The 15,011-nt window shown below is 46.8% G+C and overlaps 1 protein-coding gene across 1 annotated transcript in view; it reads left to right on the forward strand.

The window, feature by feature from the left end:
• LOC135182850 (nesprin-2-like) overlaps nucleotides 1-15,011 on the forward strand; it is a 277,205-nt gene that overhangs the window by 17,935 nt on the left and 244,259 nt on the right. Inside the window, exon 2 of the mRNA XM_064157392.1 lies at nucleotides 7,108-7,223. Coding sequence (XP_064013462.1) covers nucleotides 7,145-7,223 — 79 coding nt within the window. The 5' untranslated portion in view covers nucleotides 7,108-7,144. The remainder of the gene's footprint in view (nucleotides 1-7,107; nucleotides 7,224-15,011) is intronic.

Here is a 15,011-nt window from a genome sequence, read left to right on the forward strand (position 1 = left end):
GTTTCTCTCTGTCAGTGTGCTTATGTCTCTGTCTTACTACCCCCTACATTTTTATTAATCTGCTGGCCAATTTCAGATGAATTTGTGAAAGGAAGAAAGATTCCAAGGAAGTTAAGTTAAAATTAAAGGATAAGCCTGTGCTGATCTAATTTCCACTCACATGTTTAGGTGCCCACTGTGGGAACAGCTGGAGAGAGAAGGGAAGAAACACTCTACCAGTACCTATTAGAAGAAAGCCTGAGTTTGAATCTTACAATTTTTCATATCCCAAGAAAAGCTGTTGATCATTGAATCATTTGAGCTGGAGGTTGAGCCCAGGTGTTGAAGAATTTATTCCTTTGGAGAATACCAGTGGAAAGAGAATATTTGTAGAATACCAATGCCTTTTCCCCTTGAGGAAAGGGGTACATCCATAATGCACCTTTGTGGTTTGGCCTCTCCCATGCTGAGGAAAGATGTGCTCACAGAACAGCTCCAGTGCAATTCACCTAAGTTAATTGACAGGAAACAAATCCATTGGAAACAAGGGCCCAGCATTCCTGGACCTCTCTCGTGGGTCTGTGGTTCTTCATGGGTTATTTCACAGGTTAGCCCAAGGTGTCAAGAGTTAAGTGCTTTTCTGTATTCATGCCAGGCTCTCCAGAAAGTAGAAAAGACAAGGTCATTTCCCCCACCTTTCACAGAATCATAGAATCAACCAGGTTGGAAGAGACCTCCAAGACCATCCAGTCCAACCTATGCCCCAGCCCTAGCCAGTCAACTAGACCATGGCACCAAGTGCCTCAGCCAGGCTTTTCTTGAGCACCTCCAGGGATGGTGACTTCACCACCTCCATGAGCAGCCCATTCCAATGCCAATCACTCTCTCTGGCAAGACTTTTCTCCTGACATCCAGCCTAGATTTCCCCTGGCACAACTTGAGACTGTGTCCCCTTGTTCTGTTGGTGGTTGCCTGGCAGAAGAGACCAATCCCCACTTGGCTACAATGTCCCTTCAGGTAGTTGTAGACAGCAGTGAGGTCACCCCTGAGCCTTTAGTTTTATCCCCACTGAAAAGGCATGGTGTCATTTGAAAGCATTTGATTTCTTTTCATCACTAGGGATATATATTTCATAGTTCTTCAGCCATCCATGGAAATGAAGGATTTGGCTTAGCTCTGCAGGTTCGTTGAGTTGTTATGAAACAAAATAATCGACTTAAATATGAAGTACAAAAGATGATTGTTCCTAATGCCAGTGTAAAGCCTTGCTAAGCAATCTCACTGATAGAGTTTAGACTCTTCAGAGGCTAATATGATACAGTTACACTTAACATGCTTTATTTGAGTGAAACTGGGGAGAGGGGAGGGAGGGCAAAGGGTTTTGCATATTGTCCCTATATAATCCCTTCTCAGTCAATCTGTACCTTGTACCTTTTAACAAATACTAATCCTTGCACATATGTCCTCCAAGAGTGTGTGTGTGTGTGTGTGTGTGCATGAATGTCTCCATTTCAAAGCAGCTGTGGAGTCTTCTGCTTGGTAGTCCTGTTCCACATCATCATCAATGACATTGATGAGGGCACAGAGTATCTGTCAGCAAGTTTGCTGATGACACCAAGCTGGGAGGCTTGGCTGAGACAGCTGAAGGCTGTGCTGCCATCCAGAGAGACCTGGACAGACTGGAGAGCTGGGCACAGAGGAACCAGATGAAGTGCAACAAGGACAAGTGCAGAGTCCTGCACCTGGGGCGGAATAACAAACTGCAGCAGTACAGGCTGGGAGGTGATCTGCTGGAGAGCAGCTCTGTGGAGAGGGACCTGGAAGTGCTATTGGATAACAAATTAGCCATGGCACAGCAATGTGCCCTTGTGGCCAAGAAGGCCGATGGGATCCTGAGGTGTGTTAGGAGGAGTGTGTCTTACAGATCAAAGGAGATTCCTTCCCCTCTGCTCTGCTCTGGTGAGACCTCATCTTGAATAGTGCACTCAGTTTTGGGCTCCCCAGTTTAAGAGGGACAGGGATCTGCTGGAGAGGGTCCAGTGGAGGGCTACGAGGACAATGACGGGACTGGAGGGCATGGCTTATGAGAAGAGGCTGAGAGACCTGGGGCTTTTGAGTCTGGAAAAGACTTAGAGGAGGTTTAATCAACTTAAACACCTGAGGGCTCGTCAGGAGCTGGGGGACAGGCTCTGCTCACTTGCTCCCTGGGATAGGACAAGGAGCAATGGGTGTAAGTTGCAGCACAAGAGGTTCCAGCTCAACACAAGGGGGAACTTCTTTACTGTAAGGGTCACAGAGCACTGGGACAGGCTCCCCAGAGAGGTTGTGGAGTGTCCTTCTCTGGAGACTTTCAAGGCCTGTCTGGATGTGTTCCTCTGTGATCTGTGCTGGATTGTGTGGTCCTGTTCTGGCAGGGGGATTGGACTGGATGATCTCCTTGGGTCCCTTCCAACCTCTAACATCCTGTGAGCCTGTAGGGCAGGAATTGGAGGCAGAAGCAAACGTCTATGCCGTGTTAGATAGTGGACAGAGGGTTTCAGGGACATAAAAGCTTTAGCATTAACTTACCTTGTATCACCTGCAGCTTTTTGAAACCTGTTCTGTGGGTTTCTATATTAAAAACTAAAAAAATTCTCTTCCTTTTGGGAAGGAGTCCTTACTTCAACCTTAAAAGAGAACAGATTCATATACTTTAAAGAACTTACACATGTTTGATGATCATGTGCAATAACTAAAATAGTTCAATAGTGTGGCCAGCAGGATAAGGGAAGATTCTGCCCCTGTACTCAGCACTGGTCAGGCCACACTTTGAGTACTGTGTCCAGTTCTGGGCTCCTCAATTCAAGAGAGATGTTGAGACACTGGAACGTGTCCAGAGAAGGGTGACAAAGCTGGTGAGGGGCCTGGAGCACAGCCCTGTGAGGAGAGGTTGAGGGAGCTGGGGGTGTTTAGCCTGGAGAAGAGGAGGCTCAGGGGTGACCTCATTGCTGTCTACAACTCCCTGAAAGGAGGCTGTAGCCAGGTGGGGGTTGGCCTCTTCTCCCAGGCAACCACCAATAGAACAAGGGGACACAGTCTCAAGTTGTGCCGGGGAGAGTATAGGCTGGATGTTAGGAGGAAGTTGTTGCCAGAGAGAGTGATTGGCATTGGAATGGGCTGCCCAGGGAGGTGGTGGAGTTGCTGTTCCTGGAGGTGTTGAAGCAAAGCCTGGCTGAGGCACTTAGTGCCATGGTCTAGTTGACTGGATAGGGCTGGTTGCTAGGTTGGCCTGGATGATGTTTGAAGGTCTCTTCCAACCTCGTTGATTCTATGACTCTATGATCAATGGAATATGCATTTTATATTTTAACTGTAATTACATTCTATGATTATATGAACTTAATTAAAGTTCATGTTTTAAAGGTTAGCACACTTTCTGCTTTAAGTGCAGCACAAGCCCAGAGAAGCAGACAGTATGTCCTGTGTGGAAGCCATAGCTGGCAAAGGATGGGACAGAGGAGAAGTAGTCACAGAACTGTTGAAAATGGATTTTATTTTGTTTATGGCACTTCCACTAATGCTGTTTGTGCCTCTTGCATATTTTCATGTTATTGTAGAGGAACATTAATGTCAAATCTTACTCCAGTTCTTTGGACTGTGCTGCCAATGACTTTAGCATCATAACAATTAGATGAATATGAATTGGCTCCACCTGTGCCACTGTCTGAAATCTGGATGCATTAAAATCAAGCACATATGTATGTTTGCACCATTTGGGGTTTTTTCTGCTGCTTATATACCTTTTAAGTAAAATCCTTAAACAGTTTAGCTTAAAATTAAAATGGAGGAGGGGCAGAAAAGAAAAAGAGTAAACTTGTGTTAAAAAGAGCATTGCCTCTGATTTTGAGTGCATACCATAGGACCACAGGAGCAGACACAGTTTTGGAGATGTCTTGCATGTAAGTTATAGATCAGTCAGGATTGGAAGGGACCACAAGAATCATCTAGTTCCAACCCCCCCTGCCATGGGCCAGGACACCCTACCCTAGAGCAGGCTGCCCACAGCCTCATCCAGCCTGGCCTTAAATGCCTCCAGGGATGGGGCCTCAACACCCTCCCTGGGCAACTCATTCCAAGCTCTCACCACTCTCATGCTGAACAACTTTCTCTTCATGTCCAGGCTGAATCTCCCCACCTCCAGCTTTGCTCCATTCCCCCTAGTCCTGTCACTCCCTGAGAGCCTAGAAAGTCCCTCCTCAGTTTTTTTATAGGCCTCTTTCAGATCCTGGAAGGCCACAAGAAGGTCACCTCAGAGCCTCCTCTTCTCCAGCCTGCACAGCCCCAACTCTTTCAGTCTGTGCTCATAGCAGAGCTGCTGCAGCCCTTTGGTCATCATTGTGGCCCTTCTCTGGACACACTCCAGCATCTCCACATCCTTCTTGTAGCAGGGGCTCCAGAACTGGATGCAGTACTCCAGGTAGGGTCTCAGCAGAGCAGAGTAGAGGAGGGGAATCACCTCCCTGGCCCTGCTGGCCACACTTCTCCTGATGCAGCCCAGGATCTGGTTAGCTTTCTGGGCTGCAAGTGCACACTGCTGGCTCCTGTTGAGCTTCTCGTCCTCCCGCACCCCCAAGTCCCTCTCCTCAGGGCTGCTCTCCAGCCACTCACTGCCCAGCCTGGATTTGTGCTTGAGATTGCCCTGACCCAGTTGCAGGACCTTGTACTTGGTCTTGTTGAACCTCATGAGGTTAGCTTGTGCCCACCTCTCCAGCCTGTCCAGGTCCCTCTGGATGGATCCCTTCCCTCCAGCCTGTCTGCTGCACCACACAGCTTGGTGTCATCAGCAAACTTGCTGAGGGTGCACTCAATGCCTCTGTCCATGGCACCCACAAAGATGTTGAACAAGACTGGTTTTGCATCAAGCCTTTGTGCCAGCTGTCTCTTTTGGGAGGCTTTGTTAGAAGTGAATATTTAGAAATCTTCTGATTTCTGTCCTAAACTCAAGGCATTTTACTTTATCTTGTTCTTGTGCCTGCCAAAGATTAGGTCCTACTTTTCCTTCTCTTTTTGCTAAACTGTGCAAGCCAAACTCTGGGAAAATATTTTTCCTTTTTTCTAATTATCTGGATAGGTCTCATCTTTACTTGCTCCAGCTAGAACTCAACTTTCTTGAATCTTCGCCTTGGATTCTAGCTTGAAGTTGTTGGTTACTTGCAGAGATGCTGCATACTCTTTCCCCTCACTGCAGCAGGTGGTATCTGTGCTTTGGCCTTAGAATCATAGAATCATCCAGGATGGAAGAGACCTCCAAGATCATCCACTCCAACCTATCATCCAGCCCTAATCAGTCATCTAGACCATGGCACTAAGTGCCTCAGCCAGGCTTTGCTTCACCACCTCCAGGGATGGCAACTCCACCACCTCCCTGGGCAGCCCATTCCAATGCCAATCACTCTCTGTGAAGAACTTCCTCCTAACATCCAGTCTAGACCTCCTCTGGCACAACTTGAGACTGTGTCCCCTTGTTGCTGGTTGCCTGAGAGAAGAGACCAACCCCCACCTGGCTACAACCTCCCATCAGGTCCTTGTAGGCAGCAGTGAGGTCACCCCTGAGCCTCCTCTTCTCTGCTCTGGAATTAATACCAACTTTTTTGGAAAACCAGAGTCAACTTAGCAACGTCTTTTACCCTTTGATTCGCTCTCTGCCTTTGCTTGTCATTGGTAAAATGATGTCCTGTGGGGAGAGGGTGGGGTGATTAGATGATGTTTAAATGTCTCTCCCAACTCAGGCTGTTCTGTGATTCTAAACGTGGGCAGTAAGCCCTGATTTCCCAGAGATGCTGGAGATGTGAATCGATTGATATTTGTTTGCTGGGGAGCCATAGAAAATCTTGCAAGGAACTTACTAACCACAACATCAGAGCAGCTCTTGGATAAAGCACAAAGATGCACATTGTTCAGGGGGAGGAAAACAAAATATTGCATGGCTCCTCATTAAACACTTGTTGTCCTTTCTGTGCAGAATGAGGCAGGGAGTGAGGAAAGATAGTATATAGTAGAGTAAACAAAGGCTGCCTTGTGATTCATATCAGTCAAGGACTGCATGTAAAAATTTCCCTGGCAGCCTTTGGTGTTGTATTTCCTTACTCATCTATTCACACCCTTTTATTTTGACATACACTTGGTGGATGAGTTATTAATATGTGAAGTGTAAATCCTAGTAGTTGTGATGAAAAGATTGCAGTTGTTGAGGTAACAAGGCTTAAGGTGAGATGTTATTTAATTTTTAACTTACTTATTTTTGAGTTTAAGTTCTTGGTCAAACTGAGTCAGTGTCTCAGTATCAATTTTTTTTTCCTACAGTGGCAAATTGAACAAAATAGCTGTTGCAGCAAAAGAAAGTTTTACATTTCTAAGATAAAGTGTATCATTTACTGTAGTTGCATTACAGATAGAGGAGGAATCCAGGGAGAGGAGAGTGGAGGAGTTGGAAAGAGAAAGACCTTCCTGGATGTTGAAGAGTAACAGAAATACCAGAGACAGCAGTTGTGATTATTCTCATAGGATAACTGCTGGTTTTTCTTTTCACTTAATCTTTGCAGATTCAGCCTAAATTGTTTCCATTCTGCAACACTTAATCTGGACAGGAAGAGAGATCTGTAAAGTACCAAAAAAAATTGTTTTAAATGAGCTTTGGCAGCAACAAATCTGAAGAAGGCACTGTAAAGCTCTGTTGCCCTGCCTTTCCCAAAGAAACCAACAGCAGTTGAGGCACTTAGTGCCATGGTCTAGTTGACTGGCTAGGGCTGGGTGCTGGCTTGGACTGGATGATCTTGGAGTTCTCTCCCAACCTGGTTGATTCTATGATTCTAATTGAAAGTTTCTAATTCTAGTGCTTTTGTTTTCATGGTAAGACATGCTGGAATCCATAGTTTGTGTTGTGGGATACTGCTGGCCACTGTTAGAAAATAGTCAAGGGACTGAAGCTTGGATTCATGCAGTAGAAACAGTGGCTTTGTTCTGCCTAGGCTAAGGGAACAGCAAGGGAAGAGACTCAGACCAAACCTCACAGCCGCCACGTACTTGAGCATTACTGGGTTTTGTGTACTGACTTTTTCCTCTTTTTTTTTTTGTTGTTTATAATTTCAGTTTGGAAACTGATTAAAGAATCTCCATAGACTTTAATATGGCATCAAATCAGTCATCTCCCTCAACGGAGGAGCAGGCTTCCTCTGAAATAGACGATCTGCAGCTGTCTCTACAAGGTAAGTTACTCTAGTTTTCTGTTCCTTTTTAAAGTGGCTTTTGGGGACTGCATACAAAAAGAAGGGAGTTCTGAGAAACCTGTTAAAACTGGCATTAGGAACAGTGTAATTCATAGTTGTCCTTCTTTGCAGATGCTTCTGTGTTTCACAAGGGATGCTTCAGCAGTGAAGCTCCCCTAGTACTTTCTCGTGGTATTTTCGGATCTGTTGCCTTTTTTGGTGTGGATTTGCTGACTGGTTCTCATGTTTTGTTACTGAGAATACATGTTACTGTAAACTGTCTTCAGGGGAATCAGCAGCATGAACCCAGTCATGCCTTTTCATTGTTTTCTCTGGTTTTTTAACTTACTGACAATTAGGTGTTTGCATTAAGCTGTCTTAACTGGGCTACTAAAGCCTGCATCAGAAACAGTGTGGCCAGTAGGACAAGGGAGGTTATTCTTCCCCTGTACTCAGCACTGGTCAGGCCACACCTTGAGTGCTGTGTCCAGTTCTGGGCTCCTCAATTCAAGAGAGATGTTGAGGTGCTGGAACATGTCCAGAGAAGGGCAACAAAGCTGGTGAGGGGCCTGGAGCACAAATCCTATGAGGAGAGGTTGAGGGAGCTGGGGGTGTTTAGCCTGGAGAAGAGGAGGCTCAGGGGTGATCTTATTACTGTCTATAACTCCCTGAAGGAAGGGACATTGTAGCCAGGTGGGGGTTGGCCTCTTCTCCCAGGTAACCAGCAATAGAACAAGGGGACACAGTCTCAAGTTGTGCCAGGGTAGGTATAGGCTGGATATTAGGAAGAAGTTCTTCACAGAGAGAGTGATTGGCATTGGAATGGGCTGCCCAGGGAGGTGGTGGAGGCACCGTCCCTGGGGGTCTTCAAGAAAAGCCTGGCTGAGGCACTTAGTGCCATGGTCTGGTTGATTGGATAGGGCTGGGTGCTAGTTTGGACTGGATGATGTTGGAGGTCTCTTCCAACCTGGTTGATTCTATGATTCAGTTAATTTTATTGTTCGTATTGCTGTGTCCCCTCTAAGTGTAGAAAGATAGCTTGTGGCCAAAACAAGCTTTTTGGCTTCTAAAGAAATTTACTGCAGGTCAGAACCTTTCATCCTTAGTTGCAACGAGTTATAATTTGTTAAGGAAGCACTGGCTGGCTGATTCTTAATTGTCCCGATTTAATGGCAGCTACTTGGTCAGTTAAGTGATAATGAGTGAATCAGAGCTGGCCTCTCAGAGAGGCTTTTTGGCTTTTTCTTAATCGATGTGTTGAATTTGCATCTGTAAGAATTTCCTGGGAAGGCTGATTTTCTTCTGCGGGTATCCTGAAGGGACATTGTAGCCAGGTGGGGGGTGGCCTCTTCTCCCAGGCAACCAGCAACAGAACAAGGGGACACAGTCTCAAGTTGTGCTGGGGTAGGTATAGGCTGGATGTTAGGAAGAAGTTCTTCACAGAGAGAGTGATTTCCCATTGGAATGGGCTGCCCAGGGAGGTGGTGGAGGCACCGTCCCTGGGGGTCTTCAAGCAAAGCCTGGCTGAGGCACTTAGTGCCATGGTCTGGTTGATTGGTTAGGGCTGGGTGCTTTTCTTAAAAGCCATGCTGGGGTTGATGTGTTGAGTAACAGTGTGGGGGTTCAATCAGCATCTCCATGAGAGAGCCCTGTTTATTCAAACTGAAATGGCTAAATTCTAGTTGTTTGCTGGAATAATTCAAGCTCCTGTTGGAATAATTCAAGCTGAACACAGTGCAAACCAAGGGCGAAGCATTCTGTGCCTGGCTGTTGTAAAACATCCAAACACATCCTTTAGAAGTGACATAGGCAATTTGTGTAATGATTGAAGATGTAACAAATGGTCCAGGCATGTCTTATGTATGGAGCTGCAATGCTGAAGCATCTGCTGTGAGTCAGGCACTGAGAATACATTCCCTGACATGACATATAGAAACCATTAGTAACTCCACCTGCAGAGTGTGGTAGCAAATTGTGGCCAGTAGGACAAGGGAGGTTGTTCTTCCCTTGTATTCAACACTGGTCAGGCCACATCTTGAGTACCGTGTGCAGCTCTCAGCTGTGAAAGAGGTACTGTTGAGGTCTAAAATTGTTTTCAGCTACCTGCAATGAGGTCCCCTCCTTTGGTAAAAAAGGCTTCATGGCAATGTTTTGAGAACTGTTGTAGGTATGGCTACTCTTTGCTGATGAGCAGGAGTGCAGGATTGCAGCAAGGGAAATGTGCAGCCTTTTGTGAATGGGTGGCTGCATAAGAAACTGATCAGGATTCGTGGCTCTCTGGAGCAGGAATATTTTCTGCTTTCAGCCTGTGAATCTGTTTACCTGTTGGAGGATCCAACATCCACTTTCCCTTCCGTGCACAAATTCTTCCACTTACTCCCCTAGGACAGCAAACAGACCTTATGAGTGGCATTTGCCACCAAGACTCTGCAGAATTTTTTTCCTCCCTTTTCTTTTTGTGCCTGCTGAGCTAATTCAGACACAAAAGAGTGTGTTTTAGCTCTCAGAGTTTGGGGCATGTATTTACTCTTTCACTGTTTAATTAACTACAGGGGTCCTAATCCTTGGCTCTGCTTATTAATCCTTGTGCATGTTACTGTTTATTACTGTAACCCAAAGGATGATCTCATAAGAATGTTGCTGCTAAAACTGTTCCTGAGGAGTATTAAATTATATTAATGAATGATGTTGTTTTCATAGTTAGGTCTAGTTCTTTATGAATGATTTCTCTTGAACAGAAATTGAGTATATGGGGATATATATGAATAGCTTTTTGTTATGCAGCTTGTAGTAGGTTGTCAAGGTCCAGAGAACAGAGAGCAACAATATCTCTGTCCAGGGGAGCGAGATCTCTTCTTATAGATTTCCATGTTGTGAAATTAAGGTGCAAGTGAGACCAGATATCACCACAAAGCTATTTATTAAAGGATAAAGTTGAACAAAATAGAGGGAGAGAGAGAAGGGGGGAGAGAGAGAATAATGGAGAAGAAAAGAAGCAGGGAAGGGAAAGAGCAAGGATTATATTACCATCATCTGCAGATTGAGGGGAGAGAGAGACAGGTGTGTGGCCTAGGGATGTTCTTCTGTGGAGTTCATCAGGGATTCTTCTGTTGGATGTGCAGCTCTGGTGATGCTCTGGTGGAGGTCCACCCTTTGGGAGGCACTGCTCATGTCTTTGTATACAGTTAGCTGAGTATCCAGGAGCAGCTTCTGTTGGATGTGCAGCTCTGGTGGTGCTCTGGTGGAGGTCCACCGTTTGGGAGGCACTGCTCATGTCTTTGTATACAGTTAGCTGAGTATCCAGGAGCAGCTTCTGTTGGATGTGCAGCTCTGGTGGTGCTCTGGAGGAGGTCCACCCTTTGGGAGGCACTGCTCATGTCTTTGTATACAGTTAGCTGAGTATCCAGGAGCAGCTTCTGTTGGATGTGCAGCTCTGGTGGTGCTCTGGAGGAGGTCCACCCTTTGGGAGGCACTGCTCATGTCTTTGTATACAGTTAGCTGAGTATCCAGGAGCAGCTTCTGTTGGATGTGCAGCTCTGGTGGTGCTCTGGTGGAGGTCCACCGTTTGGGAGGCACTGCTCATGTCTTTGTATACAGTTAGCTGAGTATCCAGGAGCAGCTTCTGTTGGATGTGCAGCTCTGGTGGTGCTCTGGAGGAGGTCCACCCTTTGGGAGGTACTGCTCATGTCTTTGTATACAGTTAGCTGAGTATCCAGGAGCAGCTTCTGTTGGATGTGCAGCTCTGGTGGTGCTCTGGTGGAAATCCACCCTTTGGCAGGTATTGCTCATGTCTTTGTATGCAGTTTTTTAGCTGGGTGTCCAGGTGCAGCTTCTGGTGGATGTGCAGCTTCTGGTGGATGTGCAGCTTCTGGTGGATGTGCAGCTCTGGTGGATGTGCAGCTCTGGTGGATGTGCAGCTCTGGTGGATGTGCAGCTCTGGTGGATGTGCAGCTCTGGTGGTGCTCTGGTGGAAATCCACCATTTGGCAGGCATTTGTATACAGTTTTTTAGCTGGGTGTCCAGGTGCAGCTCCATCAGGAAGTCTTGCTATGTATTCATGCATTCCCAGGGGTCCAGTGGCAGCACTGGGGAGGGCCTCTGCCCCCTTCACTGCGCTGCTTACCTGTCCATACCCTGAATGCACCTAAGCCTTTTCTCTTTGGGGTAGCTGACATAAGATGTACACATCCTGGGTTTTCAAGCCAGGCTGAGGTCCAGGAATTTTCACACAGGCACTGTCTGCTGATTGGCATCCCTGAGCTTTCGGCCAAGAGGAGGCTCAGGGGTGACCTTATTGCTGTCTACAACTACCTGAGGGGTGGTTGTGGCCAGGGGGAGGTTGCTCTCTTCTCTCAAGTGGCCAGCACCAGAACAAGAGGACACAGCTTCAGGCTGCGCCAGGGGAGATTTAGGCTGGAGGTGAGGAGAAAGTTCTTCACTGAGAGAGTCATTGGGCACTGGAATGGGCTGCCCGGGGAGGTGGTGGAGTCGCCGTCCCTGGAGCTGTTCAAGGCAGGATTGGACGTGGCACTTGGTGCCATGGTCTGGCCTTGAGCTCTGTGGCAAAGGGTTGGACTTGATGATCTGTGAGGTCTCTTCCAACCCTGATGATACTGTGATACCTCCTCTGAGCCCAGGAGGTTAACAAAAGCAGTCTTTATCTTTGTTGATGAACAAGGGAGAGAGGTTTTGGACTCTCACATAGGTTACACTCATCACTGAGTAAAGGAGTATATCTCTATGAGACCCACTTAATTAATCCAGAGGTGAGATAGACTACTAAGCCTTACCTAACATTTGTTTTGTTCTAGTTCTGTATTCACCTGTTGGGGCCAGTTACTACAGCCACGCTTTTGTTTTTTCCTTCTAACCAGAATGATCAAAAAGTCCATTGAATGTTTCTTTTGATTTATCAGAGGTGACTTCTACAAGTCAAAAAGCTTCTCCAGGAGCCACACTGAAGTATAAGCCCTGTTTATGTTGCACTGCTGCTTGGGTGAGGAGCTGGTCTGCAGTTCCCCTGATGGCATGGCTTCATAGCATGTGACAGGGCTGATGGCATGTGACAGGGCTAATGGCATTGGAGAAGCAACTGACACATGAGACTGCCTAAAAAAAAATCAGTCATGGATATTTTTGACTGTTTCACATGCCTAAAGGAAAAAAAAAAGATTGTGTAGGTGTATAAATGCTGCTAGATATATCTTAATTTAAAGGCACTATCGGGTACATAACTGGTTAAAGGCTGGCATGAATTTTTTTAAGGGGGGGTGGCTTCTGAAGCACCTGTATGAGGCATTGGAGGCCACTTAGGTTCAAATCCTTGCTTTCTTTAAAACATTTGGAAAGCCACTTAAGCCCTTATCTTTAAAAGTATGTAGATATCTACAAGGTATGACTTAATACTTTTAAGTATTTAACCTGCAACCTCTGTCTGTTCCCCCAAGTACAGCACTTCACGACTCTTGCAGCTGTTAAAGACCTCAGACCAGCTCTGCTCTGTGATTTAGAGCAGAGCTGCTCCAGGATACTGGCAACAGGAGAGGCTGAGGGAGCTGGGGTTGTTTAGCCTAGAGAAGAGGAGGCTCAGGGGGGACCTCACTGCTGTCTGCAACTACTCAAAGGGAGGCTGTAGCCAGGTGGGGGTTGGTCTCTTCTCCCAGACAACCAGCAATAGAACAAGGGGACATAGACTCAAGTTGTGCTGGGGAAAGTATAGGCTGGATGTTAGGAGGAAGTTCTTTACAGAGAGAGTGATTGGCATTGGAATGGGCTGCCCAGGGAGGTGGTGGAGTCACCATCCCTGGAGGTGTTGAAGCAAAGCCTGGCTGAGGCACTTAGTGCCATGGTCTAGTTGACTGGCTAGGGCTGGGGATAGGTTGGACTGGATGATCTTGGAGGTCTCTTCCAACCTGGTTGATTCTATGAAAACTGTTTATGAAATCAGCCCCCCAGGAGGGCAGAACTGGGTGTGAACAGCCTTCCTGAGCAACAAGTAAATTGGATGATTTGCTTTCCAAAGGAAAAGGAGTTTGAAAGGACTAGCTAGAAAGTTCCCACTAGCCAAACAGGCATGGTAGGAGTTTGTGAGTTAATACAATATTTGGATTTGAAAAGCTCCATTCTTGTAGAAATATTTTCATCACCTTCACTGGGCTTTGAATGAAGTTCTTAACCTTGACAAAAAATACCTTGTTTGTTTGTTTTAGATTGCTTAACTTATACTGAACATAAATGCTGGAAATAACTCTCTGCCCTGCTTTCCTGTCTGCAGAGAATACAGGCTGGGCAGTGAGTGGCTGGAGAGCAGCCCTGAGGAGAGGGACTTGGGGGTGCTGGTGGACAAGAAGCTCAGCAGGAGCCAGCAGTGTGCACTTGCAGCCGGCGGGGCAAACCAGATCCTGGGCTGCATCAGCAGAAGTGTGGCCAGCAGGGCCAGGGAGGTGATTCTCCCCCTCTACTCTGCACTGCTGAGACCCCACCTGGAGTACTGCATCCAGTTCTGGAGACCCTGCTACAAGAGGGATGTGGAGGTGCTGGAGTGTGTCCAGAGAAGGGCCACGAGGATGTTCAGAGAGCTGCATCAGCTCTGCTATGAGGACAGACTGAAAGAGTTGGGGCTGTTCAATCAGGAGAAGAGGAGGCTGTGAGGGTCACCTGAGGGTCACTGGCCTTCCAGTATCTGAAGGGAGCCTACAAAAAAGCTGAGGAGGGACTTGTAAGGGTATCAGGGAGTGCCAGGGCTAGGGGGAATGGAGCAAAGCTGGAGGTGGGGAGATTCAGCCTGGACGTGAGGAGGAAGTTGTTGAGCATGAGAGTGGTGAGAGCCTGGACTGGGTTGCCCAGGGAGGTGGTTGAGGCCCCATTGCTGGAGGTGTTTAAGGCCAGGCTGGCTGAGGCTGTGGCCAGCCTGCTCTAGGGTAGGATGTCCCTGCCCATGGCAGGGGAGTTGGAACTGGATGATCCTTGTGGTCCCTTCCAACCCTGAATGATTCTATGAATGAACTCTCTTACTTGAGTGGAAGGGAATATAAAGGCTCAGGGTTGAATTCCTCACTCTCTCCCTGGGCTGATGAGCACTTAAGAGTTTTTTTAATAGTTCCTATTATTTACAAAATGTGCCTGCTCAGTGTTCAGTCCATATTAGCAGTACTGTCCCAAAGGAGCTCCCTCCATTACCCCAGCTGACCATGCTTTGGTTTCTTTTACTGACCCATCAGGGGGTGTGGAAGTGGTGATTTTAGATAAAGCTGAAATAAACGCTCCAATAAAGTATCAAGGCTCTGTCAGCATTCAGGCCAACACAACCTTTCTTTCTTCTCCACACAGTGGGCACAGTACATCTGGAACACCAACTCTTTTGATCCAATCTGTTCCTATGGAGCTCCACTGCTTGCTATTGCAAGCATAGCCTTGGCTGTCCTGAATGATGAATCATAGAATCAACCTGGTTGAAAGAGACCTCCAAGATCATCCAGTCTTTTCCCGGGGCTGTGCAGCAAAAAGAGAACAGGTCACATCCTTGGTTATAAACATTGGGTTTTATTTTGTACATTGATAAGGGAAGTCCTGCAAAGATTCTTTGGATCAGTGTGGGTTCAGAGCCAATGTAAGCATAAGTTACTTGCAAATAGCTCTGATTCCAGAAGGATCATTCATAGAATCAACCAGGTTGGAAGAAATCTCCAAGATCGTTCAGTCCAGCCTAGCACCCAGCCCTGGCCAGTCAACCAGACCATGGCACTAAGTGCCTCAGCCAGGCTTTGCTTCAACACCTCCAGGGACAGT

This window comes from Pogoniulus pusillus, chromosome 1 (assembly GCF_015220805.1).
Source record: "Pogoniulus pusillus isolate bPogPus1 chromosome 1, bPogPus1.pri, whole genome shotgun sequence".
Lineage (NCBI taxonomy): Eukaryota > Metazoa > Chordata > Aves > Piciformes > Lybiidae > Pogoniulus > Pogoniulus pusillus.